The sequence below is a fragment of the Zeugodacus cucurbitae genome, chromosome 6, assembly GCF_028554725.1.
Source record: "Zeugodacus cucurbitae isolate PBARC_wt_2022May chromosome 6, idZeuCucr1.2, whole genome shotgun sequence".
NCBI classification, from domain to species: domain Eukaryota; kingdom Metazoa; phylum Arthropoda; class Insecta; order Diptera; family Tephritidae; genus Zeugodacus; species Zeugodacus cucurbitae.
In genome coordinates this window covers 52,480,736-52,505,196 of record NC_071671.1, presented here as the reverse complement: position 1 = coordinate 52,505,196, position 24,461 = coordinate 52,480,736, and the positions used below count along the sequence as shown (strand labels likewise).

At 34.4% G+C, this 24,461-nt stretch overlaps 1 protein-coding gene across 4 annotated transcripts in view; it reads right to left on the bottom strand.

Moving 5' to 3' along the window:
• Positions 1 to 24,461, bottom strand: part of LOC105212636 (GTP-binding protein Di-Ras2-like) — a 61,775-nt gene that overhangs the window by 21,747 nt on the left and 15,567 nt on the right. For all 4 annotated transcript variants that reach the window (XM_054234271.1, XM_054234269.1, XM_054234272.1 and 1 more), the window contains exons 3-5: positions 17,225 to 18,252; positions 6,866 to 7,033; positions 4,900 to 5,009 (exon numbers count right to left, since the gene is read on the bottom strand). In XM_054234271.1, coding sequence (XP_054090246.1) covers positions 4,900 to 5,009; positions 6,866 to 7,033; positions 17,225 to 17,389 — 443 coding nt within the window. In that variant the 5' untranslated portion in view covers positions 17,390 to 18,252. The remainder of the gene's footprint in view (positions 1 to 4,899; positions 5,010 to 6,865; positions 7,034 to 17,224; positions 18,253 to 24,461) is intronic.

Here is a 24,461-nt window from a genome sequence, read left to right as displayed (position 1 = left end):
TTTTGGGTATGTTTGGGTTGGTTAAAGTGAGGCAGCACCAAATTTATAGTTAAATTAATTTTTTTTAACATATATTTAAGTGGATTACTTAGACTTCAGTCTATAAATTGACATTGCATTATTTAAGTTGTTAGAGTTGTTTTAAGAAGACTTAATTTAAAAAAATATGATTGTTATCATGAACATTTTTCTTAACTCTAACTTAGGAAATCCTTCCCGTATTTATTATTACTTTTTATGACTTTCTGAAGAACTCAAATATGGATCTACTGGGTTTTGGAGTTGGATCGATAACCAGCATCCCTGGAGATAGAAAAAGAAATAGTTAGAGCTGTTAATTATAAAGAGAATTCAAAATCATTGTGGCATTATTTTAACAACTGAAACAGCTATAGAGGCATACAGGCGAATCTATAATTGTAGTACAGTTAATGATCTGAAATTAACGAGAATGTGAATATTGTTGGAATTAGTTGAATTAGTTCGAAGGCGATTTCGCTTTTGAGTGTTGTACATATGCTTTACCACACCAAGAGCATAGTAACTATAGCTAAAATTAATTTATACAAAAATATTTATGTAACCCTTCTTTCATATTTTATTATTTGTTTTCAATTTGACTATTTCATGTAGAATACAAGAGAGATATTAAGACCTAGGGAGAGAATGCGAAATATCTGTAACGGTCAAATTGCATAGCGTGTGGCACGTAAAACAATGTACATGTAACATCGCTGTGGGAGACAATACTTGGGCTGTGAACAAACTGCGATCTAGATCTGCTCAACAAGGACGTCTTTGCGTGCATTCGTACAGGACACATCAGTATTTGTAACTGTCTGCGCCGTTACACTGAATTGTCTGCATACGGAGTTTTTTGTTTAATTCGTAACATGATAACGGCCGTTATGCAGGTGAAAGTGGTGCAGTGGTCCGCGTCGCGCTATCGTCATCACCGCCACAGACAATAGACCGCATCGAAAACACACCCGCACACACACTCACACATGCGATAAATATGCAAGGACACATTGTTTGCTTGCTGCACGCGAAGCGATCGTTTGTAAGCGCCAAATTTCGCCGCGGCGTCACCAGCCACAGCACTTGCCAACGCCGAGCCATCAACTTTAATGTCGGCTCGGCACCGTGTAAAGAGTTGAGGTTTAAAAAATTTAAACGCTTTGTGGCAGAGTGCATTGCTGTTGTTGTGATTGTATTTACCGTTATGTGCAAATATATTTAAGTGTGTTTTTCTTGAAAGGTATGTATATCGGTTTCTGTTGAACCACGTGTTACCTGTAACGTGGAAAAATTCCTTTAATTACCACATGAATAAAGGGTGTCGGATTTTGTCTTTAGATTTTAGGAAATTGAAAATTCCGAATCGAAATTTATTTCGAAACTGTTTTATGTTTAATAATTTGTCTCAATTTTTAGTCGGAGACAAAGTATATATTAAATTATAATATTTCAGAATAGAAATCCGCAGATTTTTCAAAAGCTTTAAGCTTCTCAGAGTTACCAATCGATGTAGTACGTTTCGATACCGATACAGGGATGATAAATACTGTACTGATGTGGATCCGGTCGTTTCGAAGAAAATATGGGCCACTATTATTATAGAGAGTAATTTGTTTCTGATTCCAAAATGAAAAAACAATTCTTATGCGAAAATTTAATAAAAAATTTATTTCTGAAGATATTCTTATCGATATACCCTCAATATTCGTTCATATAAATACAGGTCCGAAAACTTACATTCGTGTTATGTAGCATAAAAATTCAATCAAGCCGCATGCAACTCTGCGGTCTGCGGCCAGTGGCCAGCGGTTAATCGTTTATTAGGAGCACACATACTTATAAATATGTTCGTAGAGGTAAGCTTTCATACATTTGCTTAAAATACATAACATGTGGGTTTCTGGTCCCTGTGGGAGCTGTTAGCATGTTACAATTTACCGTTATTGTTATACCTACAATTCAATGTTATTGTTTTGCTTGCAGTTTATATTATTCTCACTTGAATTTGGTTTTTTACATGCGGACACCGCTATGCGCCGTGGACATATGTATGTAGTTACCTTAAATAAACACACTTGACTTTATTGGCTTACACTTTCAATACCGCGCGTAGCGTTAATTTAATGGGCTTTGTTTATGTCAACTTAAAAAAAGCTCAAATCGAAACGAAACCCAACCAGAAGAATGCTCGAAAATTGAATCAGATAATAGTATCATACATTTCAGAGAATTTTAGAAAATTTATAGTTCAGTTTCGAGCACAAAATGTGTAGATCAGAATTAATTGATGAATGAGCTTACATACTTGGAAGATAACGTACAAGTCTGTTTTAAAATAATATTGTTTTTTTTTTTTTTTAAGGGACTCTAATTCATCTTATTCGGTTTGTCAGCAAATTAAAATATTCCACGAATAGGCTGTAACCTATTTAAAAAAATATTTGAGTACTTTGATAAAATAAATTAAATATTATGATATTTAACTAGTTATATTTTTGAGAAATTAATGAAATATACATTATTAATATCTCTACTTCTGCTCTTTCCACAAGCAAATTTATTTAATTTTAAAACTTTAAAACTTTTTGAAGCAGCCATCCATTGAATTTTTCATATGCCTATCATCTAAAAAATTATAACAATTAAAATATTTAATATCAAAAGTGAGGTGAAGAAAGATGTGCGTCTATGCATAGGTAGAAAGTAGGTGAAAGTATGTCAGGGACAATTTGTCACTGTCAATGACACCAAAAGCAAAAATATAAAATTACACAAAGGCGGCTGCTGGAGAAGTCAGTGCAATACCTAAATCATTACATTTGTTAAAAAAAATCCCTAAGGTAGACAACAAAACTTCACAGGAAACAAAGAAATTATTGAATTTGAGTGCGGGGGCGCCTAAAAATATGCTTCCGAGTTATTTTTATTATTTTATTATTTTTCGTGTGCTTATACAATGGAGCTATCAGTGTTGGGCTCAATGCAAGCAGGAATTAAACTCTTTACGACATTTAAAAAGGTATTTTTGGAATACTATTGTGGTAATGCCTGTGCAATGTGAGGATAGTTATGGTGTGAATATGAGTATATGTATATCTAAATATATGTAAACATATGGAAATGATTATATTGTAAGTTTTAAGGACCTACTTTAAAAATAATTATATTTATATTCCAAAGTACGTAGCTGTCTAGCTAGCTGGAAGTGAAGACAATAATTATACTATATATGCTATAAATAATACTTTAATTAGAAGGTTTTAGGAATGACCACGGTTTTCCTCATTCTATGTTCATTCTTATACTAAAGATTAAATAGGCCTCTTCGTGACCACGTTTTAGGATCTGAGAGATATAATGACCAAATCCTAGACCGGCCAAACTTTGATTAGAAGATTTATTTGCGTTAAGCGCGTTGAAGTCGGCGAGGGATTCATTGAATACCACATTTATAGGGAAGAACATTTAAGTGTTATGAATAAATTTTTGGATTGAAGGTTGTTGTTAATAAATAGTCCATCTTGTTCCGCAACATACTATTAAATATATTCTATCATTCGGTATACCCAATTTTATTTGCAAACAAACCGCAAAAAACTAAAATAACAACTAAAATACATAAGCAGCGCGTCACATGAAGGAGGATAAAAGTGGTCCCTTGTTGACCTTGTAAATTTCCAGTTGGCATGCACTTGAGCCATTATATGCCAACTGTGGCATTGCAAATAGCTTAGACACCCACGCACATATACGACGCTCTAAACAAAAGCAACAACTTGTACTTTTGCATAGTAGTAATGTCTTTTGCAGTTGTTTGCTTCGTCGATTTCATCAACCGCTCATTTCCAGCATGAACGTGTATGTGTGTATTTGTATGTTACTTTACTCATTCCTTAGCTGCCACTTTGTTTTCATTTTAATTTTAATCCGTGGAATTGCCACCACATTGTTGTTGGCACATTTAAACAGTCACAGTTACACAGATTGTTTATGTTTTCTTTTTTTCGCATTTGGAAACTAGTTGCGCGCTCATTGAAGAGAAAGAAAGAAGAGACGGGTGCTTCGAGTTGTGGAAACCGCCATATTCGATTTGTTGCAGTAATTACTAGATTTCATTGCATTACCTCGTTCGTTCCGCCATGTATTGCATTGCATCGCACTGACAGCCGCAGCGGCTCCTGGGGCGACACAATTGCCCACCAACCGAGAAATGTGTGCGCGCAGAAATCAGAGTAACTGTGGTTTCAGTCAACAGATGTCACTATACACCCTTCACCTCGCCTTCACAAACACCCGCGTCACTTGATTGACTGCCGTTTTTTCTCGCCCTCTCTAACTTTGATTATACTTGTTTTTCTTGCTTTTGATTAAATTTACATAAATGAGCTATGAAATATAATCATTTCATAAATTGTTTAGCAGACTTGCTCGTATATTTTAAGGGCTGAAAAAAATTTATGTACGGTTTAATTTAGAGAGTGTAGAATTTAAAAAAATTTCTAACTATAATCTTGATGAAATATTTGCAGAAATATTACGTATTTGAGGACCTGAGAACCAGCACAACAAACCATTGTTTCTTAGGAGGGTGAATTTGATGCCAAATTAATTTTCGCCAATTGTTTTGTAAATTTTTTTAAAGTGAACAACCCCATGAGCCACCCTGTTTGTGCAGTACGCACGCACTTAAGCAATCATCTTGCTTATATCGTTGTATAACTGTCTCCCAGTCAATTGAAACCAGCACGCGCTTGCCCAAAATCGACCCTACCATTTTTGTACCTCTAAATACACCCAATATTAATATGAATCCTAGCTGCAAATCCACACATAAAATAAGCAGTCAAAGCTAATAATTTTCAATTTGTTTGAACTCACCTTAATCGCGGCAATTCACAGTAGACCCAGTCGGTGACTTCTTCCAGTCGCACCTCTCTGTGTGTATTGGCCAAATCAGATTTATTGCCGGCGATTACAATGGGAATATCCTTTGGAGGCGACGGCAATTTATTACATGAAATGTAAGAAAAGTTTAAAAAATAAGCGGTTTGTAAGTAATCTAACTGACTTTGAAAATGGCTAGACTTAAATCTAATTTGTAATTGAAGTATCGGTAAATAAAATTCACTTCACTTCACTTAATTAAAGAGAACTATTTCTAGGATATTTTGAAGATTTATATTAATGAAGGCTATATAGATAATTATGCACAGTCTTTAGCTCGCAGACCTTATCTTTCATGGCAATTATGAATATCAAAGGTCTGTAGAATTTTTGTCTCGTACTATTCTGTTTTGTGACTACACTTGCGGCGAGTATATCGGCTGTAAGATTCATGGTACGAGAGGAAAGTATTGACAAACAAAACAATATTTTAAGTAACATTTAAGAGCGCACATAGCAATCCATAGTGACGTAAATGCCATATGAAAGACTTTAACCCTTAAAAGGTATGCTTATTTCAGAATTATAAAGGTCGATATGAACTTTACTCTATTAATTTCAGGACTTTCGTAAGTTGGAATATAAATCAATGTATTCAGAGTTCATGAAGTGTAGAATCTTGAAATTGACTCAAAATCGTGCATGAATGCTTGCAAATAGTTATTGATTATCCAACTGTCAACACTCAACTTTCTTCTGTCACTCTACTCAATCTATTTAATGCTACTTTTTCTGCTGTTATTTAGCATATACTAACATTTTCTTAATTTTTCCTTTTTTCAGCCAGCATTTGATTTTATGCTTTGCTTATGTCAAATTACATAGTTTTCAATGTAGTTAACAAATTGTTTCGCTTATCACCAAATGTCACGGCAAGCCTTCATGTCGGTCTGATTGTCACAAACAAAGAATATTTATATTTAATATATACGTGTGAAAAGGCAAAAGATATTTTAAACATAAACATCTTGTTAACACGTTTCTCGGTGTGTATATGAAATGAGTTCGTTACAATTTCTTTTCTTGTGTCATTGACGGGTTAACATTGCAAGTTTAATGATTTTTTCACACCGGAAATATATTTGTGTATGGAAGTATGTTTAACTGTTTGAACGCAATCCACTCACCACACAAACATTTATTGACAGTTACTTTTCGGGTATTTGTATGTTTTGATTGCTAAATAATTGGTTTCTGTTGCGGAAATGCGGAAAACCCACAAACACACACACAAATATTTGTTGAAATAGTATAAATTAAAACTTAAATAAACTATGATTACTTCATTTTGATTGAGAGTTTGCAGCTTATGCCTGAATTGTAAATAAATTCAGTTCTGTGGTAATTTTGCTTTTTACTTTTTAATATTTAACAAAATTTATTTCCAACAAATTTGAAAAACTTTGCTGTAAACATTATAAATTGAAGTGTAACAGCTCTGAGCTAAGATAATGCAGTGTGATGAATTTTCAAATATTTGTAAACACATATGGAAAAATATATAAATAAATGTTCACATAAATAAATATATATATATATATATATATATGTATAAATGTATATATGTATATACATATGTATAAATGTATATACATATGTATGTATAGTAAAATTAATCTGATTTGGCTAGGTTAAAGAATTCTGTTTTTTTCTGAATATTGAAAAAAGTGAATTAACTATATTTAAGATACTTCAAGACTCAGTTCTTTCGAATATAAATTATCTTGGAAACAATAAAAGTCTATCAAAATCAATTAATACAATAAATTCTTGTCTAGAGCATAACTTGGCATGAGTTATTTAGTCCATTGCCCATATATATCGATAAATATCACTGATTTCCTTTCCAACATTCTAAAATAGTTTTTTCTATAAACAATAGAAAAACTCTCAAACTCACCTGGAAGTCAGCGCGCTGCTCACGTATCTCCTCGAAACACTGTTTGACACATTGAAAACTCGACGCAGACGTGGACGCATAGACTAGCATGAAAGCGTGTGCGGTGGCAATGGACAGACGTCGCATAGCGGGAAATTGCATATCGCCGGAAGTGTCTAAAATGTCAACCTGAAAATACAAGAAGACAGTTAATAAATTTTGCTTAGTTTGTAAATAATAAGGATTAGGAAGAGATGCAATAGTTTTGATTAATAAAATTCTCTAAATATGGAGTGAAAAAATTAGTAAAATAAGTTGTCTAATAAATTTGCGTATTTGAAATTTGTTCAGTTTATTATTATTTTTGTTTTTCAAACTAATTGTTTTGTAATCAACAATTTTCATGTCAAACAAGCAAGTTGTGAATATGTTTAATTGGGTGTCACACGGCGTATGAGTAACCTTTGGTGGTAGTAAATTGGAAACAGTTTCACGCATATAACCGGAGACTGGAATATTTCCAAGACAACTCAAAAACCACTATTAATAATGTAGGAAATTTATTTTTATTCTCAGATCAAATTCTTTAATGGACTATGTTTTCCTCCACTAAAGTATCTATTCTTCAGAATGACAACCAAGTTTGCATTAAGTCACGCAAAAACTGATTCAAATGATACTAGAAGTGCATAAAAATAAAATACAACAAAAGCTTTCAGTATGAACACGGCGTATAAGTAACGTTCGTTAGCAGAAAAGGTTGAAATCAGGCATGGCGTATGATTAATTTTTTCACAGCGTTGAAATTTAGTAATGATTCCTAACAATAAACATGAAACAAATATTTGCAACGGCAAACATTACAATAATATAAATGCATTTATTTGAAAAGCTTCTTAATAATTAAGTTTTCTTTAAACCATACACACGTATTTCAAACATACAAAAACACCACCTGCCATTGATATTACATGCAAAATAATTAGTTTAATTATGCAAAGAGCAAAGCCAGAATGCTTACAAGTATTAAAGTTGTTGTTGTTACACAGCATCTTCTCCACTTTTTTCTGCATTCATTCATACTTCCATTTCACCGGCATCGCTTTGTATGCAGGCGTTTGATTGCATTTGCGCCTGGCCGAGACCTTGAACATTGTGCAATTAATAACAATTACGTTTGCAACTAATTGCAATTATACCAAGATTCCAAGTGATTTTAAATGCCACGGAGGCATTGATTGCTCTTTACATTTGAATAACTGTTTATTTATGCATCCTCCACACTCATACAAACTTATCTCGATTGCATGTCCAAGGCATTCCTGTTTGTATTGTTTGTGTTTGTGGTTGGCATTGAAAATTTAAATTAATTGCAATGAAATTGTGTTACGGCTATGAATGAACGTATACAAACGGAACGACAAATAACAACAAAAACAAAACGGAAATTGATTTGCCTTCAGGTAGTTTATTCCTTGTTTTAAATTATTTTTAAGTGTATGTGGCTAGTTTAAAGCAACAATTAAGCTATATACTTTTATTGGCCTTTTTATATTAGACTTTTTGAAAAGTCTAGTGTGACACATTTGATAATTAGCTCTTATTAGATCCCTTAAATCATGTTTAAACCTTTATTATTATTGTTGTAATAGTACTAGACAAAAATTATTTTAGTGTAACGAGCGGGAGAAGAGTTTCAAAGAAGTAGAGTTGGAGAATATGGCATTACGGAATAGTAATTGTGTACAATAAATAGCATAACGCCTTCTCACACAGCCAAATTATTTGATCAATTAAAATTTTGATTGAGACACCAGTTTTTGAGATTTTTATTTTGCATAGTAAATCGAACTAAATCAGCGTTTTAATCGGTTATGTATGAAATGTAATATGTATGAAATGGCTCTAAGTTGATGCGTAAACTAAATACCTAGCTGCATCTCTTTGAGTAAAATCAAGGTTGTCTTGAGATTCTGGCGTCCCAAGAAATTAGAATTAGAAGCTTCAAACAAGTTCACTTGTGGTTGCGAAGATTTGCAAAGTAAAATTGACTAAACACAGATATTTAAAGCATTTCTAATATTGTAAAATAATAACAATAACAAAAGCAAGAACTTAGGAACTTAGAAGCCCCGTTGGTGTTCCACCCGAAGTGAAATAAAGTTATTTATTAGAGCTTAGCTCGAGAAGTGAAAAATAAGCAAATTAATTACTTGAAGCGGCATTAAGAGAGACCGGAGCACACTCCTGTAGGACCCCCAGAGGTGATCTAGTTGTTGACGACCAGAGTATACTGAGTTTGTGGAGGAAACACTTCTCCAGCCTGCTGAATGGCAGTGAAAGTACAACACCAGGAGATGGCGAACCCGATTCCCCAATCGACGACGATGGAACGGATGTTCCATTGCCCGACCGTGAAGAAATTATAATAGCAATTACCCTCTTGAAGAACAACAAGGCGGCGGTGCCAATGGATTGCTGGCCGTGCTATTCAAATACGGTGTCGAAGAGTTGATAGGGTGCATGCATCACATTCTTTGCAGAATATGGTCGGAAGAAAGCATGCCCGACGATTGGAATATCAGTGTACTCTGCCCAATCCACAAAAAGGGAGACCCCACAATTTGCGCCAACTATCGTGGGATAAGCCTCCTTAACATCGCTTATAATGTTCTATCGAGCGTACTGTGTGAAGGACTAAAGCCCGCCGTCAACAAACTGATTGGACCTTATCAGTGTGGCTTTAGACCTGGACAATCGCCAAACCTTGGAGAAGACCCGTGAAAAGAGGATCGACACACACCATCTATTTGTCGACTTTAAAGCCGCTTTCGACAGCACGAAAAGGAGCTGTCTTTATGCCGCGATGTCTGAATTTGGTATCCCCGCAAAACTAATACGGCTGTGTAAGCTGACGTTGAACAACACCAAAAGCTCCGTCAGGATCGGGAAGGACCTCTCCGAGCCGTTCGATACCAAACGAGGTTTCAGACAAGGTGACTCGCTATCGTGTGACCTCTTTACTGTGATGCTGGAAAAAATAGTTCGAGCCGCAGAGCAAAATAGAGAAGGTACAATCTTCTATAAGAGTGTACAGCTATTCGATATCATTGGAAACAACATCCGCGCCGTTAGTTCTGCTTTTTCCCGCCTGGGTAACTGCCTTCCCTAAATAAAAGCGGCAGCGGCAAAAAACTGTCAAAAAATTCTCATGCCCATACAATTTGTATAGCGCATACCTAAATAACGCGACGGCGACGCTGAGCGGTTGAAATTTTCTATTTTGACAGAGCGTTCCGAAGTAAAGTTGGCTGCGAAAAACGAAGTTTCTCCGTTCAATAAAATTTCACAACAACAATTCAAGTAAACATTTTGATATATGACGTAAAGTTGCCGCTTTTATTTAGGGATGGCGCATCGACGCTAACGCTGAGCGGAAAAAAACGTTCCGCCAACGCTTTTATTTAGGGAAGGCAGTAAGGAAGCGAAGCGAATGGGTCTGGAGGTGAACGAGGATAAGACGAAATATCTCCTGTCGTCAAACAAACAGTCAGCGCATTCAAGTCTTGGCTCCCACGTCACTGTTGACAGTCATAACTTTGAAGTTGTAGATAATTTCGTCTACCTGGGAACCAGCATTAACAGCAATAACAATGTCAGCCTGAAAATCCAACGCAGAATCACTCTTGCCAATAGGTGCTACTATGGACTAAGTAGGCAATTGAAAAGTAAAGTCCTCTCTCGACGAACCAAAACCAAACTCTACAAGTCCATCATCATTCCCGTCCTACATTACGGTGCAGAAGCGCGGACGATGTCAACATCCGATGAGACGGCACTAGGAGTTTTCGAGAGAAAGGTTTCGCGGAAGATTTATGGTCCCTTAAACATTGGCAACGGCGAATACCTTGGTATTACCAAAGCCATTAAGCCGCTAGCCATGAAGAACGCTAATCTCATTGACGTTGCCACAATTACCACAACAACCATCTAGCCGCATTGTTGTTGTTTCGCTTATCGTTCTTGTTTGTGTTTTCACTTTTTGTTGCTGCACGCATCATTTATCAAATTTAAACACACGTTGCCATCTTAAATTCGCTATGCATAAATCAACTGTCACCCATACGTACTTTTGCCTTCTTTTCGCAATGGATTTGTTGCTGTGCACTTAGCAAAGACTTCCAATGTGTATAGGTATCGTTTTTCTACTTCTACTTGTATACTATAGATTAATGTAAAAGTAGAATGAGTAATATCTCGGAATAAACTGGACCCACACCTCGTGCTACAAGATGGATCGTACTATGTACGATACATATATGTATCCAATTATTATTTTCTCCAAATAATATTATTTAAATCAACCATTTAGTAAAAACATTTTGGCGCGATAATTTAGCTAATTACAGTCACGTTAATAATAGATCAGTGAAGTACTTAATCAAATTTGCCTACATCATTTACTCGTATTATAAATATATTATCTACTACCAGCGAACTGGCGAAAATCAGCAGCTGAGCACAATTCTCAATCGATATATTATGTATATTAGTGTGTGTGATGTTGTAGCGTAAAGATTAATAATCCGCTTTAGCACATACGCTGAAGTCGAGCAGCACATTATTTACCAGCAAGTGCTATACAATATATTTGGGTGGCACAAAATATAGAAGTAAACAAATATTTATAGAAATGATTTCTTAATGCAAAATTAGAAGACTTCAATAGCCTTTTCACACAGCTCAATTAATTGATCAATTAAAATTTTAGTAGAGACCAGTTTTTGCCCTTCGCACCGCCAGCTACTCGATAATCAATCAGCTGTTATACATTATTGTTTTTGCTTTTCATAAGAAGTTTGTTAAGTTTCATCAGCTGATTACTATTTTCAGCAGCGTCATCTGCCGTCGTGTAGCGTGAACTACAACTCGCAGACAATGAAGAATAGCTATTTGTTAAGTAAATATTTGTTCTCAACCGAATTCTAAAATATGTGTCACCCTAATGCACATGTGTAACTGATATTTTTCCTCGAGAAAGTGGTCATAAATTTGCATAATTAATTTTAAACTACTTTTCGCTATGCTGACATGCATATTTTATGCGAAATTACAGTGGAAATTACTGTAAGCTGGAGTAGCTGATATGCGCACTACACTTAATTATAATGGCAAACTATAAAGTGGCCGATAAATAATTAACGAATTTGTATGAAAACGGCGGAAGTCACGTGCCAAAAACCTTTTATACGCATTTGTCGCGTCGAATAAAGCGGATATAATACCGTTAGGCACATATTTCCACACTTCAAATATAAATTCATGCATGTCCGCGGGCAAATTAAGGTTTTCGTCGCCATTTTGCATACGAATATAGTCACAAAGGCACACAAATCTATATATAATACTTGCAGCCATAAAATCATGACTTTACATATATTATTAAAACAAATACAACAATTATTTTATTATTTTTATATTCTCGCAACAAGTTGCTAAGAGAGTATAATAGTTTTGTTCTCATAACTGTTGGTTGTAAGTCCTAAAACTGAACGAGTTAGATATCGGATTATATATACCAAATTGATCAGGATGACGAGTAAAGTTGAAATCCGGATGTCTGTTTGTAAAAATTGAGATATCTCGATGAAACTTGGTACATGTATTTCTTGGCATCACAAGAAGTTTAAGTTCGTAGATTGGCGAAATCGGAAAACTACTCCACCAATCTCAGTGAAACTCGGTTCATAATCTTTTCCTGGCATTCCAATGATATATTATGAAAATAGGCCAAATCGATTCAAAACCACTTCCTTTATACAAAAATGGTCATGATTTTACTTTATCTCAAACACCTTGGTTACTCCCACAGTAAATTCCAAAATGAAAGCAAAATATTTTCCTTAAACAAAGCAAGATTTCTTAGGGCCAGGAGTTAATAGAAGACTACACATATCATTGAAAACTACGGCGAATTATGTGAATGTGGGCTCCAATGATGTACTCATTCCTGTACTCACACCTCATGAGAATACTTGCTACGGAGAAATTAAGCGACAATCGAGAGGAAAATACAACTGTTAGGTCTCAGTGTTCAACTACTTCACGTTATCCGAACTCAGCAAATGTAGACCTCTGGTTCGAAACTTAGTTCTAATAGTAAAATTTTAACAAAGTACTCAAAATAGAACACCATTCAAATCTTGATTAAGCTAAATACATAATTGCTATACAAATCAACACTATCAAGCTTATATTGTGCCACAAATTTCAATTTATTGAAATTGCCATTTATCCATGATCACACGTACAAATAACTGACAATTTACAATGTACATATGTCGGCAATTGTATTTGAATGCTTATAAATGCGCCTGATGGTCACGAAATTATGGCGAACCAATGCGAATTGGGTGTCAATTGTTCAATTTAGAGCAAGCGAAGCGGTCAATGGGGCGAAAGTACGACAATGAGGCGCAGCAACATGTTAAATCACTGTCATTTGCAGTGAACGAACGAGCGCATAGCAAGACGGCGGGAAAATACCAGACGGTTAGTAGGAGGGGTATGATGTTTAACCGTCGTCGCCGCCGACTAGGCTGGACACAAACAAATGCGGTTGAAAAATGTCCCGTAAATTGGTTTACTTCAAAGCGATTTCACATAGAAACGATTTGTGGCATATGGATGTATATAATACAATTAATACCATATATTCGATATACAGGGATGATTCAATTTTAATGCACCCCACCGAGAAATTAAGAGGCCTATAATGCCAGATTACATAAATTCCAGCGAAGTAAACCATAAAAGAGATGTTGGTTGCTGTGGCTGCTTCTACTGCAGAGATCTGAAATGGGTTCAAAAGCGAAATAAAGTAGGGGAACATAGCACAGCATGGCATGAGACTCAATGCTCATAAATAAAAAAATTCAAATAAATATATATGCCTTAGTGGTGGAATTTTCTATCTCTATCTCGATCTATATCTCTAGACTTCTCTAGGAAAAAAAGAGTTATAGAATTTTCAATATCAGAAAACTTATTTTACTAAAACATATTCATAATTATTTAGTAATATCATATTACTTAGAACCTGCCTAATGTAGATCCAAAATAGATGGCACTTCACTTTTATGAAGAAACAAATTTAATGCAAACATTAAGCTTTTGAAATTTTCCGGTATTTTAAAATTAAAACCATAAAAAACAAATAAATTTCTGTGCCTCTTATGGAACTTGCTGCAAAAAGCTTAATATTCTGTGATAATTCTAATTTTGCGCAATGTCAACGGAATTTTTGTGAAATTAAAGACATCCAATAACAACATAATAACACTCACAAATGTCAGCTGCAACGTAAGCTTGCGAATATGCAACAAATCACTCGAAATCACGATTGTGTCGCGCCAAACATTACCACAAATACATAGAAATCGTTTACCTAATACCGTTACAAATACACCGTTACATATATGTATAATGGAAAATCTGTAGAAATCACACATAAATTACATACTTAAGTGCAGGTTTTCATATTATTTGCCTGCCCTGACGCTTCACTCAATTTAATTATTTTGGATGGTTTTTATTTTACTTATGTGTGGTAGCGATTTTACGTTACCGAAATGGATGTGTGAATCAGAGAATTGCAAAACTCACTTTTTCCTTGAATCAGTTCATACGCAAAAATTTCTATTCAATTCCAATCACTGAGCGAAACACAGCGTTGAGTAAAAATCAGCTCATGTTGCCGAAGCGCTCATTCGCGTACAATGTGAGCCTTCGGTCCGAAATGCTTTGCTCACGTTTGCTCACTTCACGAAATGTTTAGCTCACTTTCGCTCAGTGATTGGAATTGAATAGAAACTTTTGCGTATGAGCTGATTCAAGGAAAAAGTGAGTTTTGCAGTTCTTGAAATTAATATGCATATCTTATATAAGTGTAATAAGTATGAATTGAAATGTGATTATGTTATTTTTTCCATTACCATTGCCATTATTATGAAAATAAATACACCTATGTATATGTTTGTTGTGAAATTATATATTTTGATTTATTTCTGTTTCATCTCCTTCACAGTCATTAGAGTTTCAGTAGCGCTTCTGGTTGCGTATTTATTCAAGCACAGTGAGTTTATTCATATGCGTTGAGTTTGCTCATACCCGTTGAGTTCGCTCATAGGCGTTGAGTTTGCTCTTTTGTGTTTTTGTTTTCATTCAACACGATCATTGTTGCGCCGAATGAGCGAACGCCTGAGTAGAGCTGTTTCAATACGAGCGTGAATAAACTCAGCAAGCAAAGGAATTTACCGCACTTGAGCTGAATTTAGCTCAGTAGCGAAAACATTCACGAATGCCATTTTGAGCTCTTGAGCCGAATGGGCTGATAGTTCGGTTATCGATCGTGCATGAACATTTTTGCGCTCAACGGAAGCCGTTCTCTGGTGTGAATATATAATAAAACTACAAATGTATCTCTTTTTCTAATAATTCAGCTTATACCAGATTTTAGAAATTGGTTTTGGGTCGATAATTAGAACCTTTCAAGAAAACAAAACATTGCTTTGGAACCATTTATTCTAGTTATACGTTTTGCAACAAATATAGAGTTCTCCTTTTTTTCGAAGGATGAGTTGGAGTTTCTCCATCTGATTTCTAAAACCGCTATTATCGAACAATCTTGGGTTGACCTTTGAAACACTATTCTTGAGATATCAGATTTAAATGGTGTAATTACGCCTCATAGTGTTACAACAAAGATTTTAAGGTTAAATGAAAGAATTTGTCTAATGGAATGCCTGAAGCTTGCTTCAACTTTAATCTTCTAAAATTTAGTTCAGAGTCATAAAAAGTTGCACGTTGTTCATGAGTCATGACAAAGCATAAAGAGAGCTATTTTAGATTTCTCTGAACGTTTGTTGGAAGCAATGAAAACGTGGTTTGCAATGAATCTCAATGGCCGCGTTCGGACGTGTTTTAGTAAAATTTCGCATCTCATAGAAACCAACTGCTTCCTGAAGGGATATAAAAAGCTCGTAAAACCTACACAGATCAGAGAAGAAATTAAAAATGCGTTTAAAGACCCATATGATTCGTTAATTAAAAAAAAGTTTTTTTCTAGAAATTTTTTTTTCGGTTATTTTTATTTGCCCTCCCAAAGTGACATTTAGTATTTATAGACGAAACTTTATGATAACTAAAAATTTGGCTTGCATCGAATTGTTGGTGAAAGTTACTGAGACAGACTACTGTCTCATGTCTATGTAATTGTTCGTTTGACATACAAATTGAATGTATTGATAAATATTGGTATGAAAGTGTGTGTAACATAGTGTTGTCAACATCAACCAGCAAACTGGTTATGCGCTATATAAAAATTCCGTGTCGAGCGTGTCATATTAAAGATGTTTGCAGACAAAAGTTTTTGTCGTTAATTGTCTGACAAGTGAATGTGTGTGTACAACAGTATATACATGTATGTATGTATATGTGACTAAATCCATGTGACTAAGAATTTCCGGCAGAGCGCAACGTGGCAAAACAAACTTTAATGTTGTTAGCGTCATGTTTCTGAGGCTGTATGTGTATATGTTGTTGTTGTTGTTGTGTGTTGTGTATTGACTTCTATGTACGTAATTAAATAAGTATTCCTTGTTGCCACGGCAGTGAATAGTTGAAGCATTAGATGTGCATAGGCATATGGTGATACCTCGAAGCATACCAGACAAAATCTTATAATACAAAAACAAAAACATAACGAAAAAAAAACAAAAAATCAACGAGAAATTCAATTAAACGCTAACATGCGAGTCCGCTCTCCATTTTACCTCCGCGTATATCTTTGATAGTTTAACGATTTTCTGCAAGTGAAATCTTATACAGAGTCAGACACATAGACACAGTAAATGTATACCAAGCCAAAGACAATGGCTACAAGTTATGTCATTAAGTGACTAAGATATTGAAGCAACCGGCAACAGCTCGACAATAAAGTCGAAGAAACATTCGAGTTTTCTAGCTAGCAGATTGTTTCTGGCTTCCAATGATATCACTGATATCGAGTGCAGTTCTCTTGAAATTTTGATGTCTTTGTTGTGATTTGAAAAGTAAACATATTCCGACTGCTTAAACGAAGCTCTCTCATCAGCTCTGAAATGCTCCGTATCGGTCTAGAATAGATGACTATAGTCTTTGCAAAATAGCGAAAGTTGGTTTCCAGCATACTGAAGAGAGAGATAATGATCGTTTTCACTAACTTCTTAAAAATATCTTTTTAAAAGCTACTAAACTATTGACGAACCTATTCAAATCAATACATTAGTAACTTAAAATTGTTCTTGTAAATATTGTAAAGATACTAAATAAACTACTCACCTTCAGTGTAACGCCGCCCAAATCGTATTCGCGATTAAAAAGATCTTCAACTGTGGCACGATATTTGTCTGTGTAGGTTTTGAAGAGAAAACGTTTGATGATGGATGATTTGCCTACACCAGCACCGCCCAGGATAACCAGTCTTATGCGTTCCAAGTCAGCCATTGTGAATGTGGCTGACGATGGCTTTTAGGACGTCCAACAGCAAAAAGTTACTGTTTTTTACTGTTCTGTTATATTATTTGATCTTCTCACTTCAAGCGACGGGAAATTAAGTTTATTTTACCGTTATTATTATGCTTAAGTGTGATTTTCATTTAAAAAGCTTGCTTGTTGATTAAAGAAAGGTAAATTTAATGCTTTTTATGACTTCTTGTCATTTTACGTGACACTTAGTGATGTACGGACTACAAAAATTTCAAAAAAAGATTTCTGAGAATTTTCAGATATAAATCCTACACTAACACTCAAAGATTGCTTTAATTTATTTTATGAGCTTTCACCGCGTTCTTCATTTATGTTTCTTAATTTGTATTTAACACTTTCTCATTACTTCCTGTAATCATTACTCAGCGTTGAAGAAAAATAGTGAGAGTGGACGTACGGAGGCGTTACGGATGCTCGTAAATTCAATTATGCTTTCGCTTCCGATTTATTTCCGTTTCCGTTATATGCCTGCGTACTTTTTACGCCAACAAATATTCTATTTGTGTAAACTTGTTGTTGTTGTAGGAGTTTGTCAATTACCAGTCCGCCACTTTGGTGCTTGCACTCTATTTATATATTGTGCCGGCACCACATGCTGTCAGCACCGTCTCTCAATCTCTCCTTCTTTTCACACTTGCAATAAGAGCCTTCTTTTTTTTGTTGCTTATTTGATGTATTGGCTCACATTAGTCTCGTATTTTATTGATTACAACAAATTCAATTGTCGTTCGTCATTTGATAATGTCTTTAAATGATGTTCAATTGTCTGTTGTTGTTACTAATCTCATAACGTTATGCCATTGTGTATCTTGAAGAATGAGCTGAAAGGATAAATTATAAGAAAATAGTAAGAAATCTTTTTATAGAATTTTATGGTGGAGGAAATAAGTTAAAGGAGTTAGCAGAAAAAAGCTGTGCGTTAGATACTTTTTCGTATTATTAATAAGAGTTCCTCCCAATTGTGTTAAGAGAAGCCTGACTTTAAATCCAACCGAAATACTATGTAGGCCATGACGCTCCGTTTAGTTCATCTCAGTATATGAGGCGAGTTCATTTTTATAAATCTAGCTTTTTTACGCAAGGTTTTAAGCTGAATTTTGAGTTATTCTTATTTGTTTATATTCTCTCAGAGATTTTAGTTGAAATATACTAAAGTATAAGAGATCTCATAATAATCTCGGTATAACATAGCAACAAATAATATTATTATCATTTTCTACTAATTATATTTACTTTAAGTAAGTTCAAGTATTCTCGGAGGCATTCTAACTAGCAATTACATTGTGGCTGTGAATATATATTTTAGTTTAACTATGAGAGCTCATATGAGTATACGAGTATAAATACTTACTTATATAGTGTATATGAAAATGTAAATGAGATTAATGTAAAACTATGTATTTGCTTAACTCCTTGATCTTTGCCCGCAGAAATTTGAAATTAACACATCCACACATTCATACACACCTAACTGATAATTAACTGTGCGCCCAACTTAAGGCTTAGAGCAATCATATCTGTGTACACATTGTACGAGGATGTACATGACTCTATTATAATAGCAAATATTTGTCTTTAATTAATTTAATGAATTGACTGACACTCTCACACTGTGTGTATTAAATATATACAGACAAATATCAGTAGATATGGACTATGTAAATATGTACAATGAAATTTCTATTTGATGAGTGATTTGGTTGCGTTTTAATTTTGTTTTCGTTTTAATATATTTTAGTATTGAACTCGAGTTTAATAAAAATCCCAAGATTATTAAATACCAAAAAAAAAAATCTAGAAATGCTCACATGTCTGACACTCTGCACTTCTGCATTGTCGAGTAGGGTACGTCCATTGAAATTGTAATTGAGTTAGAACAGTTATTTTTAAAGATGACCGATTATCGATATTTATCACCAGCCCCGATACATTGAACTGTATTGGAGTTTTCAATTTATGTTTAAAAGTCAGAAGGATATTGTATTGTAGGTTTAATATTATCGAACATTGAGGACTTTTGTAACATTTTCATGGTCGCTAGTTATTTTACAATTTAGAGAGTCTTCAATACCACTAGGGGACCATGTGCTTGAAATGAAAGTAATCAAACAATGTTGAAATAAGCAAGATAAAAATCTTCATCACGACTGTTTAGCGAATTTCGGATTTCATCCGAATTTTTATCTGATCAAATACTCCCAATTCGGCTAACTGGAATAATACTTTTTACTTTCATTTAAGCAGCGATTCCCAAGATTAAATTTTTTACTTTAACGGTACAAGAACTCAACAAACTAAAATCGCTAGCTTGCACATAAACGATGCAGCAACAAATGCGATTGAAAGTTGAAGGAAACTCAGTTTCCTTGGATACTACAGTACGCTGCCAATATTGAAATATTGCCAATATTCCATTTACCTTGTTGCCCGTGCATGCGGCAAGTCTAATATGAGTATTTTGCAAGCAATGAATTGTAATTAAATTTCTTCCTCTACTTTTATGAGCGTCTATTTGCATGCATGACAGCAACAATAAAGATCACTTAACCTGCTCCACTTTAACACGCTTTTTCATATCTTTTCTACTCTCGCAATGAAAGTTGCTACGAGAGTAATATATCACATAAATTTAGAATTTTTTAGTAAACAACAACAACATACACAATATAAACACTGGCATACCACTAATAATATAATAATTGAAGAACAGACCGTACCAATAGAAATAATTATAGAGTGCATTCAGATAAATATATTCTTGTTACTCATACGTCAGGGCAAACTATCAATGCATTTTTATACTCTCGCAACATAATTGCTAAGAGAGTATTTTAGTTTTGTTCATATAACGGTTGTTTGTAAGTCATAAAACTAAACGAGTTAGATATAGGATTATATATATCAAACTGATCAGGGTGACACATATTCTTCGGACCGTAAGAGGGTTGCTTTCGTAAATTGGCAAAATCGGACCCAAAAAATGGCGAAAACCGGCAACACATAAATTCCGTCCGTCCGTCCGTCTGTGCAAGCTGTAACTTGAGTAAAAATTAAGATTATGAAACTTGGCATACTTATTTCTTGGCACCATAGGAAGGTTGCTTTCGAAAATGAGCAAAATCGGACCACTGCCACGCCCACAAAATGGCGAAAACCGAAAACACATAAAGTGCCATAACTAAGCCATAAATAAAGCTATGGAAATAAAATTTGATATGAAGGATCGCACTGTGAAGGGGCATATTTGGATGTAATTTTTCTGGGGAGGTGGGCGTGGCCCCGCCCCCAAATCGGTTATTTGTACATATCTCGGAAACCAATAGAGCTATATAAACCAAACTTTCTGCAGTCGTTTTTCTTAGCCACTTCCTAATACAGACCGAAAATGAAAGAAATCGGGTCATAACTACGCCCACCTCCCATACAAAGATTAGGTTGAAAATTACTAAAAGTGAGTTAACTCATTAACGAAAAACGTCACAAACACTAATTTTCACATAAGAAATAGTAGATAGAAGCTGCACTCAGATTTTTTTACAAAATGGAAAATGGACGTGGCATCGCCCACTTATGAGTCAAAAACTATATCTCAGGAACTACTCGACCGATTTCAATGAAACTTGCTTTGTAACAGTTTCCTTACATCCCAATGATATGTTGTGAAAATAGTCCGAATCGGATCACAACCACGCCTACTTCCCATATACCAGAACTCTGAAGTCGATCTGAATCTTGTACTTTACAATATACAAATTAAGCACTAGTGAAGGTATCGATGCAGAACTTTGACCAAATACTATGTTTATAGTGTGGCAGCCCCATTCTAAAAGTCGCCGAAATCGGACCATCGGTTTTTAAGGCCCCATATATCGAACACGAGGGCTTCTGTACTTCTAACCTAATATTATGGTTTCCAACTTTCAATGGACTTCATATAATATATATGACGAATATGTGGGTCAAATTGTGTATTATATAATATTAATTAAGTTAATTAAGTTAAATTAATAAATTGCGAGAGTATAAAATGTTCGGTTATACCCGAACTTAGCCCTTAATTGAACTAGTAGATAGCTTTAATTGCCACACAGGCTGCATACAAAGGATGCATATTAAACAATTCTGGGAATTGTTCAATGTTTTCACGTATAATGGAATACAAATAATAATAAATAAGCGCATAAAATGCTGCAATGACAAAAGGTAGTTAATGAAAAATCTGTAATAACTGAGACAAAATTAAATGAGCACACAAAACAATACATTAAAAATTGCAATATGTTACTTTTGAAGCGCTTGTTGCTTACTCTTCAGAAAATATCAAGCACATTTAGATATGTGTGTGCGTAAAAGTGCTGCAGATGCAAACTGCATGACTTCCCGGATACTGATTAAATTCTGGTAAATTATTAAAATACAACTCTGTGCTTGTGTGTATGTGTGTGAGTACATATGTAATAACAAAGTATAATTTAAATGTAAATGTAAAATCGAATTAATCTGGTGCGGAAATTGCATTTTAATTGAATAATATGTCACATGAATTCGAATTCGAATAAAAAACAAAACATATTCACACATACAAAAATCTATATATATGTGTGTAATTATTGTCAACAGCATGTTTTGGTCAAGGCCGTGATGAATTGACAATTTTCATTTACATATGTTTTGTAACACTAGTACATATGTACTTACAATATACAGTAAACCCATTCACACAAATTATTAACCCATTGAAATGTGTTGATTACGAACTAACAGTTACTATTAGTTGACAATTCTAATTACATATTCTTCACTTTCCTGGGAGTATTTTACAACACAGTATTTTTTGACCAACAATTACGTCTCAGCATGACTTAATCAGATTTTCAGTGAAGCAACAAGACTATTGTGCACTTTTTTTCTAATGATGTGATTTTCTTTTCATTGTGGACAAATTCACATTCAAATATACAAAAAATTTAATCGTTGTGGCTAATAAAATCATAATCAAACAAGTAAGAAAAGCTAAGTTCGGGTGCAACAGCATATTTTATATTCTCTCAATTTATTGATATAGTTTTATTAAGATAACACACAATTTGACCCATATATTCGGCATAAAGTCCAATAGAATAGCGAAAATCATACAACTTTTATGAGGGCTGAGGTAATTCCTGAAACAATTTCACTCATTTTCACCACCAACATACATTATATCCAAGATTTTATGCTCACTTAATTTGGCTAAGATATTTTATATATTAAGCGATTTATAAGCTATTAAGCCCATCGTATTTTTGAAAACCCTATAATTAGGTATATGTGAGCTAGGGGAAAAAAGAAAAAGAGCTAGAAGAAAAATATTTCACCTGAATTAAATTAATATATTTGAGAGATTTACTGATATTTTCAGTGAAAAATTACCATAAGGCACTGAGATCTTCACATTCGATATCCGGTAAAAGTTATAGTCCGATTTCGATTTTCATATACAGTATTTGTGTAAAATTTTATTTTGCTATCTTCATTGGTTCCTTATGTATGTATATATTATAAAGTGAACGTATCAGTTGGTGACAAGAAAATATTATATATCGAATTTCATTGAAATCTGTCGAGTAGTTCCTGAGATATGGTTTTTGACCCACGCCCATTTTCCATTTTGTACAAATCTGAGTGCAGCTTCTTTCTGCTATTTCTTCTGTAAAAATTAGTGTTTCTGACGTTTTTCGTTAGTGAGTTAACGCACCTTTTGTAATTTTCAACCCAACATTTGTATGGGAGGTGGGCGTGGTTATTATCCGATTTAAACTATTTTCATGGTGTGTGGTGGGGTATGTAAGGGAACCGACTGCAGAAAGTTTTGTTTATTTAGCTTTATTGGTTGGCGAGATATATACAAAAAAATTGGGGGCGGGGTCACACCCACTTCACCAAAAAAAAAAAAAAAATACAACCAAATATGGCCCTTACTAGGAAGATCCTTTGTACCAAATTTTACTGTTATAACTTTATTTATGGCTTAGTTATGACACTTTATGTATTTTCGGTTTTCGCCATTTTGTAGGCGTGGCAGTAGTCCCATTTTGCCCATTTTTGCCATCAAGATATCCCAAGTTTTACTCAAGTCATCGCTTGCACGGACAGATGGACGGAAAGACGGATAGACAGACATCCGGATTTAAACCTTTCTTGTCACACTGCTAATTTTGAAATACATATATAACCCTATGCCTAACTCTTTTATTTCTGGGTGACACAAACAACCGTTATGTGAACAAAACTATTATATTCTCTTTAGCAACTTTTTAGTATAGATAGATAGAGTAGATTTTTCTAATAATTGAAATTAATTGACTTTATGTGTCAATCCCTACCCTAAGGAACCTCTCCACCAAATGGAAGCTATCAAACCGACAACTATTATATAAGATTTTACCTCGTCTCGAATTGCTTTACAGTTACATATTAATAAAGAATATGAAGAAAATGGCAGAAAATTAGGTTGTTGTTGCGACAAGCACTTATCAAAAGCACGAAGAAATAATCACTTAAAGTGAATTGCAAGTTGTCATGAGCATCAGCTTACATTTATCAGAACGCCAATAAAATCTGTAGTGTTCTTCGGCACTGCAATAAACGCTTAATAACATAATGAATTGTGAAACCTAATGAAAACATATTGAGAAGAGCAGTTGAGTTATAACTTACGCTTCGGATTTTGCAGTCGGCGACGTCACTTTAGTCGTACACTCACGAAGACGCATAATAAAGTCATAAAGCAACTATAAGTTGTTGCATGAGTTAAGCATATTGCTACGTGGTTGTAGATGGAAAAGAAATCCTCAATCATGGTTGGAGTACTGAAATTGAGCCCACATATATAAGTCGTTGCTTTGTATGCCACAAAGAACTGTAAATTGCAGCAGCGAACTTTATAGAAATTATGATGTGAAGAAGTTGGTAGAAGGTGTAATGAATTGCATTACATACTTTATAGATTAAGTGGTGAATAGTTTGAGCAGCCAACGATATATTACCG